The sequence below is a fragment of the Clarias gariepinus genome, chromosome 12, assembly GCF_024256425.1.
Source record: "Clarias gariepinus isolate MV-2021 ecotype Netherlands chromosome 12, CGAR_prim_01v2, whole genome shotgun sequence".
Lineage (NCBI taxonomy): Eukaryota > Metazoa > Chordata > Actinopteri > Siluriformes > Clariidae > Clarias > Clarias gariepinus.
Window position 1 is genome coordinate 30945348 of NC_071111.1, and position 27546 is coordinate 30972893.

The 27546-nt window shown below is 43.0% G+C and overlaps 1 protein-coding gene across 3 annotated transcripts; it reads right to left on the reverse strand.

Moving 5' to 3' along the window:
* Positions 1–1933: 1933 nt before the first annotated feature.
* atxn7l1 (ataxin 7-like 1) lies at positions 1934–27546 on the reverse strand. 3 transcript variants are annotated; one of them, XM_053508779.1, is made up of 11 exons: positions 27417–27546; positions 24424–24528; positions 15036–15128; positions 14268–14451; positions 13721–14160; positions 11483–11565; positions 11126–11367; positions 8229–8403; positions 4637–4758; positions 3938–4556; positions 1934–3308 (listed from the first exon to the last, which is right to left on the reverse strand). In XM_053508779.1, exons 3-11 carry the CDS (start codon positions 15049–15051, stop codon positions 3291–3293), a joined length of 1899 nt encoding a protein of 632 aa, XP_053364754.1. In that variant the 5' UTR covers positions 15052–15128; positions 24424–24528; positions 27417–27546; the 3' UTR covers positions 1934–3290. The 3 variants fall into 3 exon arrangements, with proteins under 3 accessions (XP_053364754.1, XP_053364753.1, XP_053364755.1); XM_053508778.1 differs by having other exon boundaries at positions 27413–27535; XM_053508780.1 differs by having other exon boundaries at positions 27386–27535.

A 27546-nucleotide genomic window follows, 5' to 3' on the forward strand; every position in this document is an offset into this window, starting at 1 on the left:
GACAGAGGGAGATGATCGAAATAACAGGTATGTTAATGGCTGAATCTAACATTCAGTCTGTAATAAAGATGTAACATTCTGATGAATAAAAGCAGATGTTAGTTTATAGAAACCACAGACACCTCGATGCAACACGAAGCGCAAAGGCTTCAAAATGTTCATAGCTCTTATCAAACCCACCATCACTGAACATGGTTTAGTATATTCCCATTTGACCCATGGAGATCTATCAATGCAAATTTGGTATTAAATGGAACTCAGTGTCCAGCACACACACACACATGAAATAAACAGCCATCGCTTCACATACTTTCATCCTGAGAATAAATGTAGTCATTTATTTAATGTGATTGGAAGGTTCCAGGTTCAAACCCCACCACCACCACCACCAGGTTACCAGTGTTAGGCCCTTGAGGGAGGCGCTTATGCCAAATGCTGTAAATGCGTACACAAAGACCAGTACACCAGACACGTGTTTGAGACAGGACGGTGTAAAATTAGAGTTAGGTGCAAACGAGATACAGCATGAGGAGGTGATTTAATGAGAAAATGTAAAATAATCAAGATGACGAGGACGATGATAATTAGGATGAGGGCCAAAATATATAAAAAAAATACACATTTGAGAAAACCTCATATAGAATTTGAGGCGGACGTGTGTGCAGGTTACAGCGTGGTCTGGGATGGTGGTGTCAGAGACGGGGGGTCTTCAGAAAGCATCTTGTCCCCAACAATGAGCAAGACCAACGTCAGGGCTGATTAAGATGATGATTCTCCAGAAAGTCATGGAATGTTCTTGATACACTATATGGACAAAAGTATTTCTCCAAACCTGCAATAACATTGTATCCAAATAAATACACTTCAATATGGAGTCGGTTCCCCAGTTGGTTTTGCAGCTATAATGGCTTCCACTCTTCTTGGGAGGCTCTCCAAAAGATTTCTGAGTGGTTCTATGTCTATTCATTCTGTGGAGCATTCATGAGGTCAAGCGCTGATGTTGGATGAGAAGGCCTGGCTCACGATCTCCGTTCCAGTGTTCGATGGTGTTAAGGTCTGGGCTCTGTGTTCGGGCCGGTTGAGTTTTTCTACACCAAACTCATCAAAACCACATCTTTATGGTCATGTTGGAATAGAAAAGAGCCGTCAACAAACTGTGGACACAAAGTTAATAAAAAGCACAGCATTGTCCAAGATGTCTTAAGCATTAAGATTGTCCTTCACTGGGGATAAGGGACCTGATTAATGGAAACACCTGAATTCAATAATTAACAGGTTTGGCCAAATACTTTTGTCCATATAATAAAAAAAAACTGTGGTTCTGATATTTAATTTATGATCAGTTGAAGACCAGGATCACAGATACCTACATCACAACTCAGAGAGACACTCTAACATTCTTCAAGCTGGATTAAGTAAAGACTTTGATATTATTAGAGGACGTCCCAATGCTGGTGGAGCTTGTGCCATACGATGTTTCACATCAGAACATGAATCAGGTCTGATTCATCTCACTGTTCTCCAATCAGTGTAGTCACTGGTCTTAGCGATGGAGCACAAATGTGACCAGGATTTTGGGTTCACTTGCACGTTACCAACTATCTACAGAGGGGCACCGTGTTATGTGGAAGAACTGTCCGGGGGTTACGCTGTTAGCTCTGGCAGTCAACCTGCTGTCGATTTTGCATAGCAGCAAGGCAATACGGTAAGGACACACACACACACACACACACACATTATACAGGGCACAGAACAGCAGAGGGGTACCGTGTTATGGCAGCTGGATCACACGTTCACTTACACAGTATCGGCTGTTATTGACAAAACTGTACAGAGACGCACGCTCCTCATTAAATGCCTCGTTATACCTTTATAAATAGAAACATATTGAATTTATGTTCAAAGACAAAAGTGCAAAAAAGTTTTTTTTCCAACATTTTTTTTCTCAAAAATGAGTTCTGCTTTTACAAGATTATAATATTATAAAGAATTTATAAAGAAGATCATCTTCAGTGGAGAAAACAAATGGGGCAGAATCTTAGATCCTGATCTTATCGCTACAACCAGTACAGGTTCAGATCTCAATAATAATAATAATAATAACAACATAACAAACAGTTAGAAATAACAATTAAACTAAATTGAAAATTAGTGAAAATGTAAATAGCTGGCATTCTATACACAGACATCTTGAAACTCTCGAGTGGAACTTCATGATGAGAATTCACAGCGCGGCAGGAGTTCACTGAAAATGTTAAAAGGTTAAGAACAACTCGAAGCCGCGATTCACCTCCATAGCTCCTAAAAGCTGCAGTTTTGCCTCGTTTTTATTTTTTTGCGCCTTTTAAAAATCATACAAGAACTAAATTCACTCATAATAAAGAAAAAAAAAACAAGACTCTATGTTTCTCTATAAACCATTTAAAGATCAGGGAAGACCGAAGCTTCTAGATTACGCTCTGAAAGACACTAATAATAAATATATTTATATATAAACAGATATGCACTCGTGTTTCCAACAATAAGGTGTCTATTATTATAATAATACTTAAACTGATTTAGAATGACATACAGATAGATCTTTGAGCAAAAGCCATAAGCTGTGTACGTTAGGAAAAAAGTAATGTGGGATACACTATGCTAGTTTGCTTTCCAACTTGGAGCTGAGTCGTGAACTTTGTGCATTCCTCAGTAACACTTGTGACAGAGAACTCCAAAATACTCAGAAAAACCTGAATTTACCCCCTTTTTACAAAAATACAGCTTTCCAAAAAAAAAAGAAAAAAAAGAAGAAAAAGCATCTATAAAATATTCCCTTGGTTTTGTGTTTTCCTCCTCTGCAGTCCAGGTCTGACGGGACGCTAAGTGCACTTTAGATCCGGTCAAGTCCGAAGAGCCCGTCTCGCTCTCACGGGACGCTGACACACACACGTCCAACCTGTTAGTCTTTACTGCCCGAACCATCATTCATAAAAATAAAAAAATAAAAACTCGCCGGAGATGTTATGATGTACGAACAGCCGCGCGGACTCTTAAACATCTGACGCGGCATCGTAGGTGTCCACAAAGAAATGGCAGTTTCTTACTGGTCTCACGGAGATTTCCAGTATGACCAGTTTCATTACACTTTGCAGTACCTTGTAACAAACAAACGAACGACTAAAAACACGATGGGCTCCACGCTGGGGGGGATGGGGGGCTTCACCGCATAGGTTTAAGGTCATCGGAAAGGACTGGGGGTTAAAGGTCACTGCTGCACAGCTGCTTTACGTGTTCCACCTCAGCCAGTGTCACTGATGCACCTTGGACTGCAAACACACACACACACACACATTAAAAGGCTTACACACCTATTAAACTTCAGGGATTTTTAGACAAAATGTGATACAGCAAGTAAAAATTCCACAATGGGTGCGTAAGTATGCACACCCCTAAGCTAATATACTCCCTCTGACTTGACTAAAGCTCCAGTCCGAGCTTAAGAGAGACAACAGCGCAGTATGATGCTAACACCACCATGCTTCACCACAGGTGTGGGCCTTGTGTTTTTACTCAGAATGCGTGGCGGGTTAGAGGGACGCTCTGGCTTTATGTGTCTCAGAGGAAGGACGTGCTGGCTTTCACCCTCTCTTCATGAACGTGAGCAGAAATTAAAGGTATTCTTTAAAAACAATAGTTTATTATTAAGCTGAGATTGTATGAGATCCCCGTTATTGTTACACTATGAACAATAACATATTACAATAAGCACGTCTGTCATTAAAATTACAGACAGAGCTGCTGTAACTCATTCCTTTCTCATGGACTGGTGCACATTTCTTTATTTTACATTAATTATGCATAATGTCATGTGTATAACACAAACACAAGAAATAACGAGGCTTTGTTCAGTCTAATGTGATTACAGCGAGCGTACCCCTTATGACTAAATGCTCACCAGTCTGGAGAGGGCGCTGTGGGACGCTGCTTCAGCTGCTGAGGACAGCAAAGCAGTGCCGCTCTTCTGGAAGATTTCGTTGTGCACTGTGGTTTTGGTCACTTTGCCAGCTCGCTCCGTGCCCGAGGTTTTGCGTTTGCGCCCCTCCGCGGATCCGCACGGCAGCAGGCACTGGGGCGTAACGGCCCCGTGATTGCCCTTTGGCACCGGAGGCAGGTTCAGATCAATGCTGGTGTATCTGTCCAGGTTGCTAAGCCCCTGACTCCCCGCGGGCTGGCTGAGTTTGGACCGCATGCTCAGGGCCGCCGTGCCGTTGCTCGTGAAGTGCGCAGGGCCTGGAAGATGGTAGCTGCTCCCGTTCCTTTTCTCGGCAGCCGGAGATGCCTTGTGCTTCTTCAACAACATGCCAACCGCAGAGGTTTTTAGCGACCTGTCTGCTTCCAGCTGCATTTTAGATTCCTGGAGGCAGAAGATTCTGGTGCCGTTCTGGGAGAAAGGGGCGGAGCAGGACACAGCGGAAATATAGTCAAGGGATGGAGTGGGGCTCGGAAGGAGAGACACGCTCAGAGACGACGTTTCGGACACGCTAGGCACGCTGTCCGCCGCTAGAGGGACTTTCCTACAAAACACAAAAAAAGGATGATGACATCATCAGGCAGTGAATACCTGCGCAGTGAAGCTGCAGGCGTGTCCCCTCACCTCCACATCTGAGCGTTGACGTGCTTCTCCACCATGCAGTGCAGCGCAAGCCTCATCCTGTCCCAGTGTCTGTCGAACACGTAGTGGCCCTGCCCCATCAACCGGCTGCTGAACGCACAACACTGACCGGAGGGAAGCACAAGGACGGAGGAAGGAACATTACTCACTTCACAACATTGCTATAGATATAAAGCAGTGCACACACACACACACACACACACACACACACACACACACACACTTGAATAATTCCTCACTGGCCCTATGACTGGCTCTTGTATACCACAACAAGCCGATGATGTTTTAATCACATGTCCACTACATTAACAGCTCGTGCTGAGACAGGACGCGTGGACTAGACGTCACCTGTACGATTCGATGTTGAGGAAACAGACAGAAGCAGGAAGTCCAAGTTTTTTTTTTTTGGGGGGGGGTGTTTACTTTGTCTTTTCTAGATTTCTAAGTCTAAATTTAGAATTATACAGCTCTGGAAACAAATAGGAAATAAATGCACCATAATCAGTTTCTGACAATAATTTCTCTGAAATTCAAAATACAACTATTGTTATTTACAGTGTTTATATTTAAAGGTAATTACATCATCACAGCACATCTAAATAACCCAAGATCATGCAGTATTTGCAGAGCTTTACCTCAAATAAAACAAAATGCAAATAATTAGTAAACACGTTGTGTTAATGCTTTGGCTTAATAATATTAATAAATCTGTATTTGGTGGAATAATAACGACGATTTCCCAGAAGTTACAGCTTTCGTGTGTTTTGTCTTTCCACCAGTTTATCACATTGCTGTTGAGTAACTTTATAACACTCTTTTAGCGAAAAAACAAACAGCTCAGCTTTACTTGATGGTTTGTGACCCTCCATCTTCCTCTTGATGACGTTCCAGATGTTTTGGACTAAATTGCAGTGCGCTCTTGTTTTTTCCAAAGCTGTATACAAGAACCTGAGATGCAGCTTTGGCCTGAGTCCGATCTGCTCCTCGAGTGAGCTGAACTTTTCAACCTGGCTGAATTTTAATCTAATGAAACATCAGTTTACGGATTTAGACAAAATTTATACAAATTTAATCCGTTCTCCGTTAATCTGTTCTGAAGATAATTTTTTCCAGCCAAAAATATTGCAAATATTACCAATTTCCAACACTATAATCATAGTTTTACGGATAAACACAATCAAAACATCTATTCAGCTCTCGCGGCCTCAGTAGATCCGTCCCGCGTAGCTTTTGACCGCATACTGTTGACTTTAAACTTGCTTCGCTTGGCTTTCCTCTAACGTAAACGAAGTACGTCTTGAACGGCTCCCAGACGTACTTCGGTTCGTTCATTTGTTTACTCTTGCAAAATTTAAATTCTTGAGGCAAAAATTCATGAGAGAGAACATCTGTAAGCCGAGGTTCAGCTATAATCATGAAATACTGTAGGGCTTCATGTCTGCTGTCTGGCTGAGGTGCGTCTTTATTACTCTTTAATATTCTGTAGCTTCTTTCTAGCGGAACCTTAGTTTTTAGCTAATGCTAGTGTGAAAGCTGGTGCAGGTCAACTTTACAAAGAGGAGATTGGCCATGGGATTAGAGATAGAGCGAAAGCTAGTTTACACGTCCGTCATGTCAGGTTTAGCTTTATAGTAAGTTACTTGAACAATGTATAATTATATCTCTCTGTAACAGTATTAAAACACATTTTGTCATTATGTAGTGCCAATTCTTCTTATATGTATTATTATTATTATTATTATTAGTATTAGTAATACTATTATCATGAGGTGAGTTTATGATCATTTCTGTCCCAGCAACAACCTCGTCACAGATCACTCTTTATCTTCATTCTCATGCTTGATGTGAAGATTCACTGAAGCTTTTGCCACATGACTTGTTGCATGATTGTCAGATTAGAGAACTGTAGTGTAAAGGTGTAAAGGTGTCCCTAACAAAGTGGACAGGGAGTGCATGTTATAGAGCTCTGATTATTTTCAATGTACAGTAAAAACCTGGATTGTGAGCAAAAACTTTTAATACAGTTTAACTTGATAAACGAGCGAGGTCTTCCAACACGAGTAGTGCACATGCGCTTTGTCTGCCGGGCGTCACATGATCACGACTGAGCCAATGGTCCTTCTCTCTCTTATGCTGTGGGATTGTGGGTAATCGTCTCCCATGCTAGGTCTCAGTGGACGTGCATCACTCGTATAGTCAACATCTTATCCGTGCACGCGTGTACTGTTTATTATAATACTGTGATCACATGTGTGTGTGTGTGTGTGTGCATTATTTTGAATAAAGAAGTGTTAAACTGCTTTTTAGTAACTGTACTGCAACAACAGCCGACGTGAAGGAAAAGGTTAAAAATACTGTAGCAGTGCAGGAGATTAATCTGTTTAACGACAACGCAACGTCACATTTCCGCCAAATCCTCAAAAGGAGGCAAAAGCGAGTGTCATTAAAGAGATTCACTGTTAAAGTCACACCAAAAGGAAAAGAATCAGGCTGAGATAGACGAGAGAGAAAGGAGGGGGAGGAGGGGGGGGGGAGTCAACTTTCACACACACGGAATCACTGCTGTCCAACAGACAGCCAACAGACAGCAGTGATTCAGTTAGTGTGTGAAAGTAACCCATCCTCCTCTCCTCTCTCTCGTCTCACTCACACCAACCAGATTCTTTTGTAAAGTGCAGGTTAATCTGTTTTATTTTGTATTCATAATTTTTATATGAATGTTTTGGGATTGTGCAATGAATCATCTGAGTTCCCATTATTTCTTATGTGGGAAATTCGCTTTGATACACGAGTGCTCTGGAGTACAAGCACGCTTCCGGAACAAAATTTTTCTCACAATCCAATGTCCAACTGGATTTAGATTTAGAAAGGTATTTAAATTAGTCCTACTAAAAAAAAATATGAGGGGCGTTCAAGTCAAACCGGGACTTGTGATGAAATTTCTGGTATAAAGGTGTAAAAGTGATCGACATTTACAGAAGTCTTCAAGCGCAGTACAGTGATGAGACTCTTAGTCGCGGGAAAACATCAGAATTTTACAAATGATTTGTAAAAGGCTGTACATCTGTGAATGCTGATCCTGGCTGAGGTGGCTCGGAGCCTACAGCAGTCGTTCCCCTAAAGATTCAGGATTCAGGATAATGTTCCAAGTCATTTCCATAAGGAGTTCCTGAGAGCCCGGTGTTGTACCAGACATGTACCATGGCTCCGGCGTACTGAGAAAACTTTCTAGCTTGATGGTGTCCAAGCACTAGTGAAACACTGGGATAGGGGCATTAGTGTAGCAGGGGATTATATAGAGAAATAAAGGGAGTGTTTACACTCAGAATTGTGTTCTGTTGTTTTGCACAATTAAAAGTCCCGGTTTGACTTGAACATCCCTCGTTCATTTTTCTTTTAGTTTAGCTCATCACTCACTCTGGATGAAGCTGTATTCCTGGACTATTGCTTTATCCACTACTTCAGAAACTACATAATCTTACATCAACTGGTACTAGAACTCATAGAGGATTAATAATGCCAGTGTTAATATATGCCAGTGATAATGCCATAATAATGCCAGTGTTGCTCTTACACTAATGGGCCGTGGGTGGTAAGAGGAATAATGACATGAACTTTTCTCCAGTTCCTCAGCAAACTCAGCTTCCGCCTCATCGCTGGATTCGTGGACGTCCACACCATATCTGTGGCAGCTGGGGATTTGATCAGTCGTGGAACTGAGAACCACTGCACCCCCACCACCAGAGCCTCTGAGATATAGAATAAGTTGATAAGTAATAAAAAAAAATAAAGATATGAAACAGAAATAGGAGAAAACAGGAGGGAACTGGTACAGTATAATGGACCAGGTGATGGATAACAGAAGGAGAGAAGAGGGATTTAAAATCAACAAAAGAGAAAGAACATTTCTAATTAAAAATGATTGGCATTATGTTTTTCTTTAAGCTGCAGTATAATGGTTTCCCTTCACTGGAACTAAGAGACTCAAACCCTTACCCTGCTTCAACTGCTGGGATTTCTCACATGAACTGCTCACTCTAGATCATTCCACACCATTTCAACTGGGTTAAACCATGGGCTTTGACTTGGCAGTGCCAGAATTTTACCTTGCTGCTACCCTCTAGACTTTATACTATAGGTCCATCAATTATAGCAAGATGTCCTGGATGCGAGACAGCAAAGCCACCCCGAAAAGGATAAGGGCCTTGCTCAGGGGCGCAACAGCAGAAACTTGGTGATGCTGGGGTTTGAACCTGGAACTTTCCGATCATTCTTCCAACACCTTAACTACTGAGGTACCCCTGCCTATGGTCTTTGCGTGATGGTTGGCTTATAAGCACTGACATTCTCAACACATGCATGTCCTGTAGATCCTGTAGATGTCACCGTCAGGGTCTGTGTGACTTCCTGAAACTTTATTCACGGTGTCCCTGGAGCAAGTTCTCCTGAATTAACACTGGGTGTCAGTGCTGCTGAATTTCCTCCAGTCATAGATTATCTGTGTGACAGTGAAGACCCAAGTTCATGTCACTGAAACACTGGAGGTTCTGCTCAAATCACTCCTGATTGTCATCCCTTTTACTGAATTACTTTAATTATGCCTTTCCCAGGTTCACATACCTTTTATCAGACATAAAACTGTTTTACTGTTGGATAATGTTGCCCAATAAATAGAAGTTAAAACTGTTAATTGTATCATGTGTTTTATTTGGTTCTTATCATCTTAGATAAAGATCGAATCTAAGGTTTCTGCACAATTCTATGCAAAAATACAGAAAATTGTAAACAGTTTGAAAATATCCAAACAGCACTGTATATGTATTAGAGATGGAGAAAAAAAAATCTATCTTTATTATTATTTTATTCTTATTATTATGTTTGCATTCAAGGTGGTGAAATGTTGCAGTTCCTCTATAACCCTACAGGTGGTGCACTTTGAAAAATTCACACATTAGCAGGCAACAAAGCCTCCTACAGTTGTGATACTGACATGATCGTAATAAAAATCTAATCAGTCCCTGAGGATCGTGATGATATATTATCGACTGGTCCCTGGTGATTCCCACCCCTAATATATACAGTACCAGTCAAACGACGTTTGGACACACCTTCTCCTTCAGTGTTTTTCTTCTTTACTTTTATTATTTCAACATCATAACATTATTACTGAATTTAAACATAAGTAAGCACACATATGGAATTTATGTATTAAACAAAAAGCACTAAACAACCCAGAATGTGTTTTATATTTTAGCTCGTCCAAAGTAGCCACATTTAGCTTTAATGAAGAAACCACTTCCAACAGGACAATGACCCCAAACACACCTCTAGGTTACAGAAGAGCTATTGGGCCAACATGGAGAGTGATGGAGTGTTGCATCAGATGACCTGGCGTCCACAATCACCTGATCTAAATCCAGCAGCGATGGTTTGAGATGAGTTGGACCGGAGTGTGAAGGAAAAGCAGGCAACAAGTACTCAACACCACTAGAACATCCTTCAAGATTGTTGGAATGAAAGCAAAAGGTGGCTAGTTTGAAGAGTCGAAAATGTAAAACATATTCTGAGTGGTAAAGTGCTCGCCCTGCCATCCGGAGATCGCTGGTTTGATTCCCGGGTGATGCTGTTTTCCTCTCACAGTCGGAGGTCTAGAGAGAGCTGATTGGCCGAGCTCTCTCAGAGGGGAGGGATGAGAGGTACTTGCGCTCCCACATTAATCACGGCTCTACAGCCAATCAGGGGCGTCTGTGAGCTCGCGCACGCGGAAGGAGCGGCTAGCGCTTTACTCCGACTGTGTTACTCCGCCCCTTATGGTGCGTGAGCAAGCAGTTGGAAAAGATGCACTTGGCTGGTGTCACGTGGTGTTTTCAAACTTTTGACTGGTAGTTTATGCATATATTTCCATTTTATCCACAAACAACACCAAGATGTTCAGGTTTTAAAACACCAGTTATGGTGTTATGATGTGGACTTATGATCTGATTTTTTTTTAGTCTGATGAAACCAAAACTAAACTTTCTGGCGATGCACACCATCACCTGAGGATCTCGTACGTAACGATGGACCACTGACTAATTCTGGTAAATTGAGATCGATGGATTCTGCGTAAGTGTAATTAGAATAATAATTTTGCTCAAAACCTGGTTGCCTTTGCCAAGAGGTTAAAACTGGGTTAAGACACAGATTTGAACTCTGCTGAAACATGAGCTCTGAACAGAGAAGTCCAATAGCACAAAATGAAAAAAAGAAATTGGCATGGAGTTCAAAATCATGTACAAGCACATTGAACCTCGTTGGACATTACAGATACTGTACAGCCTCCGTGATGTTTTTTGAGGGTGTCAATATTTCAAAGCAGGAGATTTGCAACAACAATGGCCAATTTATGTTGCTAATTTAACAGAGATTATCGTATCCCTCAGTTCAGTGATTTCAGAACACTTTGATCTTTCCTTTCATTTGTGCTCGTACCTGTGCATGTGTGTGTTGGCCAGGCGTAGTTTGAGAGTGGGAGTGGTCTTGCCGTTGTGACAGCCCGAAGGCGTACTGGAAAGAGGACTGGGCGGCTGGCTCGACTGAGCCGACTGGCTGCTCGCCGACTCCTTCTTTTGGCCCGCGTCTTTCTCCTTAGCGCGGCCCTTATGCTCAGCCAGGAGAATGTCAAAGTCCTTCTTCCGGCCTGGGACTGTACGGCGATGAGTCAAAGAGTGAGTCTGCACACACAACCGCACCATTATCTGGGTAGAAACCTTTCATCTCAGAAGCAGGATGAGGAACACATCCAACATTCATAAAACATGAAGTACCTGACTGAAACATGCAACCCACCTTACACGTGAGAGATCGTGTGCACGGCCGCTTGCTCTCGGGATCTACGACTCCACAGTGTTTATTCGGATCATAGACTCTACCTAAAATACAAACAACCGGTAAGATGTGATCATTTATACAGGCAGTCCCCAACTTACGTACGAGTTCTGCTCCAGGAGCACATTCGTAAGTCCGATTTGTTCTTAAGTCTGACAAAGTGAGTTTTTTACGCCTTTGACACGAATATACTGCGTAGAGCATACCAATTTACTATTTACAGTAATCTTGACATAATCTGTTCCCTTTCCACACACTGCCATCATGTGGCCAAAAACCGTAACCGCACCTAAGTAAATTCATCTCACAGTGGAGTGCTGCCTCTGCACCTTTAAAATCACGCAAGGAATCCAGGACGCCGTTTTGTCTCAGAGCTGTTTTCCACTGTATTGGACCTTGAACTCTGTTTTGTTGAGGATTTTCCGAAATTTTGAATTATTCACCACCTTTAAAGGACAGACTTTTTTTCTATCATTGTGCTCCCGGACTGATTCATTGGAACTGGTGAGGCCGACTCATTTCTTACACACACACACACACACATATACAATAATCTGGATTTTATACATTTTATACAATCCCTTACACACTGAAATTATTATTGTATATAATTGTAAATAATGGTATCTGATGCACTGCAGAGTCTATTTTTTGTACAATATACGTGAGCTACATCTGTGATTGAACCGGAAGTAAAGCCGTGGTCCGTTCCTATCTGTGGAAATTTGCAACTCAAATGTTTAGACGTAGGGAGAACCTGTGCTGAATTTTTTTTAAATTGCTGAAATTTGTAGAGAAAGTTTAAATCCAGATTCTGAAAAATCATTCTTTTAAATCAATCACATCTCATTTACATAAAATATACCCTTATTATTATTATTGATGCAGCTGCTGTGTTTTTGAGCAAATAAAAAAAACTGTTCTCAGTTCTGATAAACGAGAAGGAAAGATGATGTGAGTGTAGATGTGCCTGAGGATACGGCAGACGAAATATTATTATAATAACTTGAACCATTTCAACAGAGGAAAGGAAGGAACATGATGCCTTTTATAGGACGAGTGTTAATGCTCATAAACAAGCTCGTGGTGATAATTCAACCTGCAGCTTAAAGTCTCTCCTGCTGTGTCCGGTCTATCAGTCAGGTCCATAAGTATTGGGACACAGACCGTTTATATCGTTTTTTTTATCTGTTTACCAAATTTGAAATGAAGTAATCAGGATGTGGTTGACGTGACAAATAATAGTTTAGGAATCAGCCATTTATCTCACACACTATTTTCACAGGCTCAAAGCTGTTCATGGGAACTCTCCAGAGACGTACCAATGCATGTAAACAAAATGAAAACTCTGAGAAAGAGAGCATACACTTTAGGAGTGGCCACATCCATGTCCATCTCCATCACTTCAACCAACTGTGTTTGTTTGTCTGATTTCTTGTGAGCTTGTATAATGCAGGGATTACGTGAAAATATAATTATTATGATGTTAATTCCTAAGCAATTAATGCAAGAAGTTTGCTTTAACCCCTGGTGAGGTACAGAAGAAGTGTGTTCCTGTCCAAATACTTTTGGATTTAACCATATCCATTATGAGCCTTTAAAAAACTGCAGCTTTTAATTTTTAAAATTCAGTCTAATCAATATCAGATACACTGCATCGATGTAAATAAATTAAACAGGTTTACGCACTCGTCTACGTGTCTAGCCAAAAAAAAACTTGTCTGGAATTTGGTGGAAAATGGCCACTAGAGGCGCTGCATGCACAGGGTGGTTGGAGCTTAAAGATATAAATCGTCATACTTTGTATATATATCGCTGTTACTGACACTGATTCGGATGATTTGACTTAAAAGCAAGTATTTTAAACTCCACTTTGATAAATAAAGGCCAGTAAGAAGGAGCAGTTTGTGAGTTTATGGCGAGTATAAAGCACAGGCAGCTGGGGCTGGTTAATAACAGCACATAAATCAGGCTGAGGGTGAGGCCAGGGCCTGCACAAACAACATATGGTGAGGAAGAGCGATCCGATCTCATCCAGCAACGAGAGCCTGCACACCACCTCGACACTCTGCCAGATTTAGCAAACTGACTTTACTTTAGAGAGAATCGCTCCACATGGATGCTTCATGTCACTACCCCTGACGCAGAACTAAACTGTTAATAAAAGAAATAAACACCATAAACACGTGATCTTCTCACCTGAAACTCTCCTGTTGCTGCTCTTTGCTCCGTTCACATTTTTCCGGTCAGGCGGAGAGGGCGACGCACCGGGTCTCCTGTCCACCGATGACGGAGAAGGAGACGCGGCGGGTCTCCTGTCCTGCGAGGACGGAGACGCGGTGAGCCGCTTGTCCAAAGGAGACGACTGAGACGGGCTCGGCCGCCTGTCCGTCAGTAGAGGAGACGTGGTGGAGCCCGGCGTTAAGGTTCCCCGGCCGTTCACCAGCTTTTCCTGATTCCTGCAGGATGCTGGTGAAGCAAGGTTGGACTTCAGGGACGAGGAGGACGGAGAGAACGACGAGGAGGGGACGGAAAGCGATGACCCGGCTGCGGATGGAGCGGAGCTGATTTTGACTTGCGCTCCCTCTGAGCGGCTGAAACAGGGCATCTTCTCCAGACTCACTACGGGTAGGGACACGCTACAGCGGGAAACAAGGCGCATGTGAGATTTATATATACAGTGTATAAAGCCTGTAGCAGGATTAAAGTTGATGTGGTGATGATGGTGAGGGTTTAGGGCACTAACCAGGGTTTGGTTCGGGCTCCTTTAGGGGGGTAGACAGCGAGCGGGGCTTTGCTGAAGCGAGAGTGCGGGTAGTCGCGAGGCACACGGAACGGCAGAGGCTCCACGTCGCTCTGACTCAGAGACATCTTACCCTTCAGCGGAACCAGAGGGGCTCGTGAACCACTTGCAGAACCGGGTCTCCTCTCTGTAGGACACGGAGAGAAGCGGAGATACTGGGTTAGAATAAAAAATAAGGATGAGCTCTCACGTACTATTGCTATGATTCTTTTATTATTATTATTATTATTATTATTATTGTTATAAAGAAAAAACAGATAATGGTTTATTACTTAATAACAATGATCCTGTGTAACTTTTGTCATTAATTGTAGCAGAATTCAGACACGTGTATCCCATCGTTCAGTAGACAGCATTCATAAAACACCTGGTTTATATTTTATACTGGCTTTATCTTTTATCTCTTCTGAATAAAAGTGCCATGTGCTAAGGTGTTTAACACAAATAGATGGAAATTAAGCCTGAAATTCAGATCCATAGTTTTGGAGATGGAATGATCTGAAACCCAAATGTCTTTAATCACATGACAGCAGGGCAATGAGATCTGCATAAGTGATGTGATGTAATGATGTCCATGTAACACGAACCAGAACCTCAAACACAAGTTTGTCGCACATGCTGGGAAGAACTGAGGCTGGAAAGGAGGGTTCACAAACAAGTGCACAAGAGACAGATGGAGTACCCCTGAGGACCGGTCCTGTTAAGACTTACGGTTCTTGCTGTGCATGGCTTTGGAGGCGTCGGGGTGGGGTGAGGTGGGGGGGGCTATCCTCTCTACTCACTGTACGACTGGTCCCCCAGTACCTGCCAGGACACAGGTGCACAAATGAGTTACACACACACACACACACTTTATATTAGATGTTTTTAAACAAGAAAACAACTCGGAGTTCCCACTCGGGACTGCAGAACTATCTCCCGAACCCGGGACAGAAGAGTGTAACGTAAAACCACACCCCGATCAGGGGGTCAAATCACATCTGAGTGCTTCTGACTGACCGTCTTTATTCCATAAGGAAATCTTTCTCTCCTGATGGGCGTGGTCTCTTCCAGGATGAAGAAGGGTCACATGATGTGAGTGCTCGATGACGTAATGATGTAACTCTCATGCTGCGCTCGTAATAAAACCAAATCTCAACTTCATAGTAAATTTATCTTATTAGAATGAAGTATGAAATGATTCATGTTCATATATTTTTGAAGCTTAATATTTTTTGACTTCCTATTAAAATAAGATTTAAATCCAGGCTTATAAAACGTTGTGTTGTTCCAAACAGTTACTTAATCACTCACTTTCGATAATCTAATGAAATCAAATCGATTAACTGCTGGATATTTAGTTACCAAAACCATATCACTGCACCAACGGAAACTAGAACGATACGATCTCTAATTTATCTCCATTAACATGTGTGTGTGTGTGTGTGTGTCTCTCTCTCTCTCATATGCCACATACACACATAAAACACACTGATCAGCTGTAACATTGTGACCACACAGGATACGCTCATCACCAGTTATACCCCAGTAAACTGGAGACAGAATCCATGACCCCGTTACTGGTTCACCAGATTTTCTTCAAAAACAAAATAAATACAAAAAACAAACAAATAAAAATATATATACACATTCAAAACAAAATAAAAAAAGCTAAAAAACTGCTGCTTTGCGACAATGACAATTGTTAAAAGTGCTGTACAAATAGAACTGAATTAAAAAACAAAATAACAAATCAAAAAAAAAGAAATCTGATTCGTTATTTTGTTTTTTCGGTTTTATTTTGTTTTTGTGTTTTAAACTTCTCAGTCACCGTACTTGACCACTGCAGACTGGGAACGTCCGACAAGAGCTGCAGGTTTAAAAAGGTCATGTGACCTGATGAGTCCTGATTGACTCCCTATTCCAGAGTGATGGGCGTGTCAGGGTGAGAAGGGAAGGACATGAAGCGATGCTCCCATCATGCATAGTGTCCACTGTACAAGCCTCTGGAGACAGTGTTATGATCTGGGGTTGATCAGTTACTCAGGTCTAGACTCAGCTGTCCACCTGAATGTACTGAATCACCAGATTATCACATCTGTGGAGGGTTTCTTCTTCCCTGATGGTGTGAAGGAGCGGTTCAGGGAGCGTGAGGAACCAGTTTCACACCATGTTCTTAGGACAGACAGTAAATATCATCCTCTCGGCCAGCGCTAATGATTACCTGGACCTCTGTAAGCACTGACCTGGGTTACCTGAAACACCCAAATCCTAGTTACGAAGCGCTAAATGTAGCAGCTGGCGAGACAATCCTGTGCTTAGCATCCTTACTTAAAAACTAGCCTGATACGTCCTCGACTAGCATAACTTAGCTAGGTATTACGTAACATTTAGACAAAAGTGACAGTTCAGTAGTAAAGTCAATCTACAGGAAGACTGAAGACAATAAATCTCAAATGAATTCTGAGTACTGAGCTCTGGAATCTAAACTGTGGTGGGCTCTGAGCCGAGAACCAACATGCAGACTGCCGGCGCTGATTATTACTCAGACACAACTCGGTAAAACCAAGGTGTTTATTAGTGAAACAGATAATAATACTGCGGCTCTCACCACATCCCGGCAGCTGCCAGAGCCGTGCCCATCCCAGGCAGGTTTGTTTTGGGCACACATGCTGCAGGCGTGTGTAATGGCTCGGTGGATTCCTGCACAGGAGACACGAGACGGAGACGGCATGGAGAGGACTGCGAGACAAACCTGACGCGAGTACCTGAACTCGAACAATTCTGTGACCTCTTGGTTGGCTTCAATTATTATTTCTTTTAAGTAGTATTCCTCCTTACCATCGCTTGCACACCAATCACAGAGACACTAGACAATCATAGGCGTCTATGAGCTCGCACAAGCAGAGGGGCGGGTTAACGCTTTCCCCCCCGAGTGTGTCACGCCACTCACTGACGCTACGGTCAGCGCCTTCACATGTGACGCAGGAAGGAGGAGGTGTACGCCTTCACTCTCCCTGTCTGATAGCTGACGAGAGAAACAACAAAGACAGGCTACATTATAAAGAAATCTGGGATAAAACACAGTGCTGTGAAAAACTATTATCTTCTATTTAAGTGATTTCTTGATTCAACAGGTCTGGCAGTAATCAGGGCTGGGCGTGGCAAGTGAAATTTAACTCAGCCTTACAAACATCACAGTTCATTCATGATTTAACAAGGGGGGGCAATAACTTTTTATAAAGACCAGTTTAGATTTTGTTATAAAAGTGCTTTATTATTATTTTTTTCTTCTGAAATGCTACTTTCATTTGTGTTAGACGTCTTCCTTTGACTTCATGGTTCCATGTAAAGCTACAGTAGATTTTCTGTAGGGCAGGGTAGTACTGTAGCAGGGCAGGGTACACTCTGGACAGGGTGCCAATCCATCACAGGTAGTGAGGGGTCACATCCCAATACGATATTATCACTGTACCTCGGTGCTGATTCGATTAGAATTGGGATTTTGTAAGTATCACAATTTTATAAATATCCCGGTTCGATATTACACTCCATCACCCTCGAATTTGTTTCAATTAAAAACCTTTAAAAAAAAGGTTCAATATATTAATAACATATTAATAAATACAAGAGTTAAACATTAAACTTAAACATAAAGCCACTTAACACTGAGCAGCGCGTATCTCTGTCTACCGCCAAAATTAATATTTCTAAACAAACTCAGTAAATAATTGACTCCAACCACACGGGACGCTGAGGTGTGAATAGTTCAGAGAGGTTCGTACGCAGGCTTTTAACACGCGCGGTTTTCAACTAATTAGCGCTGGCGGTGTTTGAGACTGGTGTATCACCGCACATAAGAACCGGGAGATTCATAACGTGAGTCTCTATCCTGATGTGTCTGAAACAGCTGGAGCGGGTCAGAGTCCGGCTCCGAACAGATGTGCTGCTGGTCTGTGAGTAACAGATGGACGTGATGTCTGACCCGAGTGTGGACACACTGTACGAGTTTAGACTGCAAAAGGGATAAAACATGTGACTCGTTATTACAGAACTCATCCCATCATCATCATCATCACCACCACCACCCTGAGTGTCACAGAGCGATCCCGAGCACCGAACTGGACACCGTGATCACGTGTGACCTGTGCGTCACTACTGACCTCTACAGCACCAGTTTATCAGGTTTGTGTTTCAGTGCTGCTTACTGACACCAGGCAGGACCATGGAGTTAAAATATCATATACTTTTAAATCATATGTCATCATTTTTTAAGTATATCATTATATACAGTGGTGTGAAAAACTATTTGCCCCCTTCCTGATTTCTTATTCTTTTGCATGTTTGTCACACTTAAATGTTTCTGATCATCAAACACATTTAACTATTAGTCAAAGATAACACAAGTTAACACAAAATGCAGTTTTTAAATGATAGTTTTTATTATTTAGGGAGAAAAAAAATCCAAACTTACATGGCCCTGTGTGAAAAAGTAATTGCCCCCTGAACCTAATAACTGGTTGGGCCACCCTTAGCAGCAATAACTGCAATCAAGCGTTAGCGATAACTTGCAACGAGTCTTTTACAGCGCTCTGGAGGAATTTTGGCCCACTCATCTTTGCAGAATTGTTGTAATTCAGCTTTATTTGAGAGTTTTCTAGCATGAACCGCCTTTTTAAGGTCATGCCACAACATCTCAATAGGATTCAGGTCAGGACTTTGACTGGGCCACTCCAAAGTCTTCATTTTGTTTTTCTTCAGCCATTCAGAGGTGGATTTGCTGGTGTGTTTTGGGTCATTGTCCTGCTGCAGCACCCAAGATCGCTTCAGCTTGAGTTGACGAACAGATGGCCGGACATTCTCCTTCAGGATTTTTTGGTAGACAGTAGAATTCATGGTTCCATCTATCACAGCAAGCCATCCAGGTCCTGAAGCAGCAAAACAACCCCAGACCATCACACTACCACCCCCATATTTTACTGTTGGTATGGTGTTCTTTTTCTGAAATGCTGTGTTACTTTTACGCCAGATGTAACGGGACACGCACCTTCCAAAAAGTTAAACTTTTGTCTCGTCGGTCCACAAGGTATTTTCCCAAAAGTCTTGGCAATCATTGAGATGTTTTTTAGCAAAATTGAGACGAGCCTTGATGTTCTTTTTGCTTAAGTGGTTTGCGCCTTGGAAATCTGCCATGCAGGCCGTTTTTGCCCAGTCTCTTTCTTTTGGTGGAGTCGTGAACACTGACCTTAATTGAGGCAAGTGAGGCCTGCAGTTCTTTAGTTGTTGTCCTGGGGTCTTTTGTGGCCTCTCGGATGAGTTGTCTCTGCGCTCTTGGGGTAATTTTGGTCGGCTGGCCACTCCTGGGAAGGTTCACCACTGTTCCATGTTTTTGCCATTTGTGGATGATGGCTCTCACTGTGGTTCGCTGGAGTCCCAAGGCTTTGGAAATGGCTTTATAACCTTTACCAGCCTGATAGATCTCAATTACTTTTGTTCTCATTTTTTTCTGAATTTCTTTGGATCTTGGCATAATGTCTAGCTTTTGAGGTGCTTTTGGTCTACTTCTCTGTGTCAGGTAGCTCCTATTTAAGTGATTTCTTGATTGAAACAGGTGTGGCAGTAATCAGGCCTGGGGGTGACTACAGAAATTGAACTTTTAACTGTGATAAACCACAGTTAAGTTATTTTTTAACAAGGGGGGGCAATTACTTTTTCACACAGGGCCATGTAGATTTGGAGTTTTTTTTCTCCCTTAATAACATAATCTTCATTTAAAAACTGCATTTTGTGTTCAATTATGTTATCTTTGACTAATAGTTAAATGTGTTTGATGATCAGAAACATTTAAGTGTGACAAACATGCAAAAGAATAAGAAATCAGGAAGGGGGCAAATAGTTTTTCACACCACTGTATAAGTAATTATGTGTGTGTGTGTGTGTGTGTGTGTGCATGCGTGAGTGTGTTTTAGCATTTTTGAGGGTACAAGTTAGCGCGACAGGCTTCACAGAAACCAGAAACAGACCAGCGGCACCACATACACTCATAAAGCTCTCTCTCTCACACACACACACACACACACACACACACACACACACACACACACACACACACACACTCACAGCGGTCAGCTGCTTGTTTACATCCGGTCTGCAAACTGCAGGAAGACAACTGGCCTAGCTCTGCCCCGGTAAACACACCACACACACACACACACACACACACACACACACACACATACAAAAGGCAGCATCTTCTCTGTCCACAATCTATGAGAACAAAACACAGTCTTATACACTGGAGGTGTCTCTCTCTCTCTCTCTCTCTCTCTCTCTCTCTCTCTGCGCTGTGTGTGAGTGAGCGTGCGGAAGGCTGTTTGGTGTCCTGCCCAGTTTTTTCGGAAGACTGTTTATTTATTTTTTTATTTTTATTTAATAATTGAATGTTTTTCACTTAAAAAGCATAAAGTTTAAAGTGAGAGAGAGGGCGAGCAGGCACCATGGCCTCTGAGGCCGGTGTGGAGACTCTGTCTCTCCGTCATGGCATCAGGTGCGTCCCGGAGGACGGCGTGCGGATTGAGGACGTGTTGCTAGCGGTGGGGGAGCAGGTCGTGTGTAAGAACATCTACTCTGCCTCCCGGATGAATAAAGCGGTGGTGGTGTTTGTAAACAGGGTTGACCTCGCGAGCCGCTGTTAAAGTCACCCCTCTGTCTGTCCACGCGGCGCGGGTGGTCATATCCAACGTGCCTCCGTTCATAAAGGACGAGGCTATAATAAAGGAGCTGGCCCGTTTGAGGAAGTTCGTCTCTCTGTCTCTCTCTTTCTCTCTCTCATTAATGCAATTATCTAATCAACCAATCACATGGCAGTTGCTTTAATGCATTTAGGGGTGTGGTCCTGGTCAAGACAATTTCCTGAACTCCAAACTGAATGTCAGAATGGGAAAGAAAGGTGATTTAAGCAATTTTGAGCGTGGCATGGTTGTTGGTGCCAGACGGGCCGGTCTGAGTATTTCACAATCTGCTCAGTTACTGGGATTTTCACACACAACCATTTCTAGGGTTTACAAAGAATGGTGTGAAAAGGGAAAAACATCCAGTATGCGGCAGTCCTGTGGGCGAAAATGCCTTGTTGATGCTAGAGGTGAGAGGAGAATGGGCCGATTCAAGCTGATAGAAGAGCAACTTTGACTGAAATAACCACAACCGAGGTATGCAGCAAAGCATTTGTGAAGCCACAACACACACAACCTTGAGGCGGATGGGCTACAACAGCAGAAGACCTCACCGGGTACCACTCATCTCCACTACAAATAGGAAAAAGAGGCTACAATTTGCAGGAGCTCATCAAAATTGGACAGTTGAAGACTGGAAAAAAGTTGCCTGGTCTGATGAGTCTCGATTTCTGTTAAGACATTCAAATGAAGTCAGAATTTGGCGTAAACAGAATGAGAACATGGATCCATCATGCCTTGTTACCACTGTGCAGGCTGGTGGTGGTGGTGTAATGGTGTGGGGGATGTTTTCTTGGCACACTTTAGGCCCCTTAGTGCCAATTGGGCATGGTTTAAATGCCACGGGCTACCTGAGCATTGTTTCTGACCATGTCCATCCCTTTATGACCACCATGTACCATCCTCTGATGACTACTTCCAGCAGGATAATGCACCATGTCACAAAGCTCGAATCATTTTATATTGGTTTCTGGAACATGACAATGAGTTCACTGTACTAAAATGGCCCCCACAGTCACCAGATCTCAACCCAATAGATCATCTTTGGGATGTGGTGGAACGGGAGCTTCGTGCCCTGGATGTTCATCCCACAAATCTCCATCAACTGCAAGATGCTCTCCTATCAATATGGGCCAACATTTCTAAAGAAAGCTTTCAGCACCTTGTTGAATCAATGCTAAGTAGAATTAAGGCAGTTCTGAAGGCGAAAGGGGGTCAAACACCGTATTAGTGTGGTGTTCCTAATAATCCTTTAGGTGAGTGTATATATATATATATATGTATCTCTCCCTCTCTCTCTCTGTTCTGTGAGCTGGAGTTTTGGAGTTGAGTATTTGGGAGTCTCTGACCCCTGCTCCGTGCCTGTAGAGCCTGGCAGCTGCATTGTGCCTCGGTCCAGTCTTGGCCGAGTGACAGGGGAGGAGCTGAGGCCGTGACACACACACACTTACACACACACACACAAAACCTTTCTACAACTGCCTCTCCTCACTAGCACTAGAGCCAGCAGGGGGCACAATCTCAGCTGTGCTCTGTTGAAAGTAATTGTGTGTGTGTGTGTGTGTGTGTGTGTGTGTGTGTGTGTGTGTGTGTGTGTGTGTGTCACCACCTGCTGCCCTCAGTGCCGCTCTGCCACCGGACCAGAGGCAGGTGTGAGCCGGGCAGCGAAAACCAAAGCAAACAACCATACGCTGACAAAGAAGCAGCACTCTCTCGCTCTGTCTCTCTCTCACACACACACACACACACACTCTCTCTCTCTGTCTCTCTCTCACACACACACATGCCCTCGGTTGATTATCGCTTTAATTATAATGCCACTAACGGTCACTGTCTCAGGCAGCTACAGTTCTTACAGATTTTAAAAGAGTAAAACGTATTTAACAAACACTAAACTGTGTAGTTTTTTTAACTGATTGTTTAAATGTCATGTCTGTACTAAGCACTAAACTTCTACATCTTCTGCTCTACACTCCAGTCCTGTAGGTGGCGATATCGCCCAAAATGTTCATGAATTCAAAAGAAGAAGACAAATCAATACTCTCACTAAATGCGAGTTTTGAGCGTCTCCGGACGCAACTTTAACTTGCTGAGAAAAATTTCAGTTCATAAGAATTTCAAGGTAAAAAAAAATTGTTAGGCGTCCGTGTGCCGAGGTACAGCATCACTGTATCGCAACTCGACACTATTTTTTAAGATTTTGTTACAATTCCAAACAAACGTGACAGATATCTCACCCCTGGCACACATGATGCCGTGCGGTGTGAATAGTTTAGAGAGCACCACACGTAGGATTATAGAGGAACAGCAACATTTAACCACCGACATATACAGACATTTGTTGGAAAAAAAATAAAACCAATTCTAGAGTCAGTTTTTCCAAAGGAAAGAATCGCTATTATCTGAAGATTTATTAAAGATTAAAGATCACGACCTATAAAAGCGTGAATCGCTTTAAAAGTGTGAATGGACGCATTATTATTTAATTAAACCTCAGAAACCTCAGTACGCTGCTTACGGTAGTATTTTTCGTCCCACTGTGTCCACTGCTGTTAGTTGAGTTCTGAGTTCCGCTCAGACGGGGCCGTGCTGTCAGGTGTACGCTGCGACTCATCACCAACCTCACACCCTTCTGCTAACACATGGTGCAGCGAATCCTCTGAGCTCATTGCTAAATCTGTCCGCGTCGTTCACACCGGGTATTAACATCCGCCCGGACTGAGCCAGTCCGCGCACGCTCACCACACAGCCGGCATTCTGGACGCGTCTCCAGTCATCGGATTTCATGACATCACACCTGCCGGAGGACGGTGTCGTGCAGATTTTCACGTCGCTCTTCCTCCGTGTTAATTTATTTCATGTAATAAAACTATATCTGTATCTGCTCTTAGAGGTGGAGAGCTCTGCCAGTCAGCTTTACCACTCACACCACAGGTCCTGTCTGGTTAGGACGCAGACGATCAGTCCCAGACACACCCACACACACACACACACCCCTCAGAACATGTGCCTTCACTGATCTCTGAGCTGCATTAGCACCTGGAGTTAGTGCTGAAAGAGTTCTGAACAATGTACAGACCAAACCTTCCCCTTATTTATATAAATTAATAATAGGATAACATCACAGATATTTTTTATAAATTTAAATTATATAATATAAATAAATTACAGCCACAATGCATTTCCAACGAACCAACAGAACACATTCAACTTAAAATATTTATCATGATCCATAAAGTCGTCTTAGACTTACTGAGGTTTAGACTGAATGACAAAAAGTCCATAAATAAACACAAGTTCTGACACTACCATCATCATCATCATCATCATCATGACAAAATCCCCTCCAGCCTGCGATAGCGTTGCGCGCTCGGTCGACGTCGGCTTACCGTAATGGTTCGGGAAGCGCAGGAGTTTAACGACGGGCTGGTGAACATGGCATACGGCGTGAGAGACGTGCTCACAGGGTGAGATCCGAGCATACACGTGCATATCTGAAGGAGAGAAGAAAAGATCGTGAGATAATCAGAACACAAAACTGCAGAAAAGCTGTTCGATGCATTAATCTTAGTTTGCACTTTTAAGCAGAAGAAATGTTATGTAATAAGTAGCACGCTTATTTACACAGAACTGTTAGCTCAAGCCAATGGAGTCATGTGTGTTTAGTTATACATTAATATTCATACATTAGTCTTCATTACACTCTCTAAATAATCGGTCCTAACATCGACCCAAGCACGGATCGGGGAAGAAAAACACACTGTTGATGAAACAATTTTACACAAACAAAAAAAAAGTATTTACAAAGGCCCGCCTCTGATTCCTCCAAGACAAATAAGAGGAGTGTAGTTTACTGCGCTGGCCGCTGGCCTAACGAGCCCTGGTACCAGAACACAATCTCAGAATAAAAACGATTTTGCTTTCATTAAATGAGTGAGCTTTGGAGCGACAGCCTGTTCCCCTGCAGCCGAGTGAAGCCAAGCTGAAGTCGCCTGGCCGTGACCAGGCCTGTCCACGCTCCTGGGATTACTGCACAGCACTTACAGTCGCAGCACACAAACATAAACACACATTTATCATCATCATCATCGTCGTCATCCAGCCCATTCCAGACCTGCTCCTGCATTTATTTATTTATTTTTATTCGTCACCAGCCAGACGTTTGGATTCGGTACAACCACTCTGCGGCTGATAACAATCAGCAGCGTATTACTGTAAACCAGAGGAAAAACAAAGCAACGGTGAAGTTCACACAGACTTGCGCAATCCCAGCATGCCTGATTCAGTTCTCCCGATACTGGAGACGGGTTTGTTAAAAAAATATTAAAAACGCACAAAAGGTAACCAGACATCAGGCTGCAATAGAGCATCTTTATTAACCACTGATTACATATATTTATTTATTTTAAAAATCATCATATTTACTTTTAGATGTCTAACAGAATCTCTGCAGCACCGCGCAGCCTTAAATCATTGATGCATGTGCTTACATATAAGGCTTCAGACATCACACTGTGTATTTGGGTTTTTGGATATGTCAGGTAGAACAAACTTTACCACCACCGGAATGTGGGGATGATGTAGAACTATCAAAATAAGCATTTTATTAATTTTTTATTTCCTTGGTCATAGAAACAACCAAAAACAACCATAATAACATGTGATCATGTGCTATTTCTTTGCTTGTCTGAACTTTTTTATTTCTTTGCTCTGTCATGTTGAAATAAAAATTTCAATTGAAATAAATTAAATTAAATTAAGTTCATTATGTTGCCTATTTTGTCCTGAAAAAAAGGATACGTCACCCTGTACTGCATAATCCTGAGATCTATACAGTATATGTTTATTAAAACCAGGAAAAATAAATAATAGCTATAATACTCTGAGCTTTAAACTACAAAAGAGGAAACCAGCATTAAAGACAAACCAGTGGTAGACCATCAACTGTGACAAATCAACCAATCACTGATCACTGTTTTCCTAAAAGCCAATCAGAGATACACTTTTTTAGTCCGTGTTTTTGCCTGCATGCTTGAACAGCGGGTATAGAAGACATGAAGACACCTTGTGCCTGCCATGACGGTTACCTTCATACCTTTTGCTTTAATAAAGTTGTTTAAATCATTCAGATATTAAAGAGAAGGAGAGAGAAAGAGCAGGGACGATACCAGAGGTAGTAACATCACACATCACAATGCCAGGCAACAGTATTTGGAACTAATAAGGATGAATAACACACATACACGTGACTCGGCACCATGAGACCACACACCCTCCACTCACACACCTGGACAGGGAGTAAACGATCTCACTATTCAGACCACGAGCGTTAACTCTGTGTGTGCGTTTAACAACTATAAATCCTCTGCAGGTGCAGGAGCTCAGTCAGGACTATAAACAACACAGCAAACTTTTAAAAGGTATTTAATTGGTTCTCAGACAGCGCGCTTGATCAGTCACATTATTAATTAATCTTGGCCCTAATTAAAAACATGTTCCCCAGTCCAGGTCCCTCCCTGAGCCATGGTGTGAGATGTGGACATGAAGTTAACACACAGCCCTCACTCAGTCTGGTGGCTTAGTGATCAGCGCCGTCACCTCGCACCTTCAGGGTCGAGGTTCGATTCCCGCCTCAGGGTCGGCTTGGTGGCTTTTCTATCCGGCGATAGACATGCAAATTAGGAGGCTAACCGGCGCGTTCCCAAATTCCCCATAGTGTATGAGTGACACATTAATAAGTTCAGGCTTTATTTGGACACATCCCCATTAATGTTGCCAGTGAGTGGACTTTTTTGCCTTTGTACACTGATATACAAACTAACCCTGACAGATCAATGAATGCGATAGTAAGCAGTCCGTGACGTCATTGAGCGACTTTCTGACGCGTGCTTCGGCTCCATTTCCCTGAAAAGTGTGACGTCATAAGAGAGCGGGAGTAACGCCCACTCGGATGACAGCGCCGTGCTCTCGGTGACGTTAGAACAAGTCGTACCGCAGAACAACACGAGCGGTGCTGGGTCTCGGTCACGCACGCACGCACGCACACGCGCGGGAGAGCGCGAACGCGCACGCACAGGCCAAACTTGGCCACGCTCGCGCAGTCCTGTGTGTGAGTGAGCGAGTGTCACTCAAACGTAAAGCGCGTGAAGGCGACACGGCGGCCGCGTGCTGCGCGTGCTCCACGCAGGCTGGTGTGTGAGACTCCCACTCTGTCCCTGTGTGTGTGTGTGTGTGTGTGTGTGTGTGGAGCAGGAGGAGGAGGAGGAGGACACGCAGCTGCTAGCGTAATCTCAGTTATAAAAAAATATTTTGATCTACGTAATCAATAACAAGTGCAGAACGAACACGTACGGCGGCGAACACGGCGACGGGGTTCACCTACTGTCCGGGGAGGGGCGGCGGTCCGCCGCGCGGGGGGAGACACAGCACCAGGCGCTGCTCACCGCGTCCGGACTCTGGAGTTGGCGAACCAGCGTCGCCATTGCTCTTCCTTCTTGTTGCTCGCTCCCCCC

Excerpts from the sequence above, each read along its gene's own strand:
- atxn7l1 (XM_053508779.1), bottom strand. Across the intron at positions 11,368-11,482 it reads CACGATCTCTCACGTGTAAG|ACTCACTCTTTGACTCATCG; the intron begins GTGGGTTGCATG and ends TTGTGTGTGCAG. Across the intron at positions 8,404-11,125 it reads GCCAACACACACATGCACAG|AGGCTCTGGTGGTGGGGGTG; the intron begins GTACGAGCACAA and ends TCTATATCTCAG.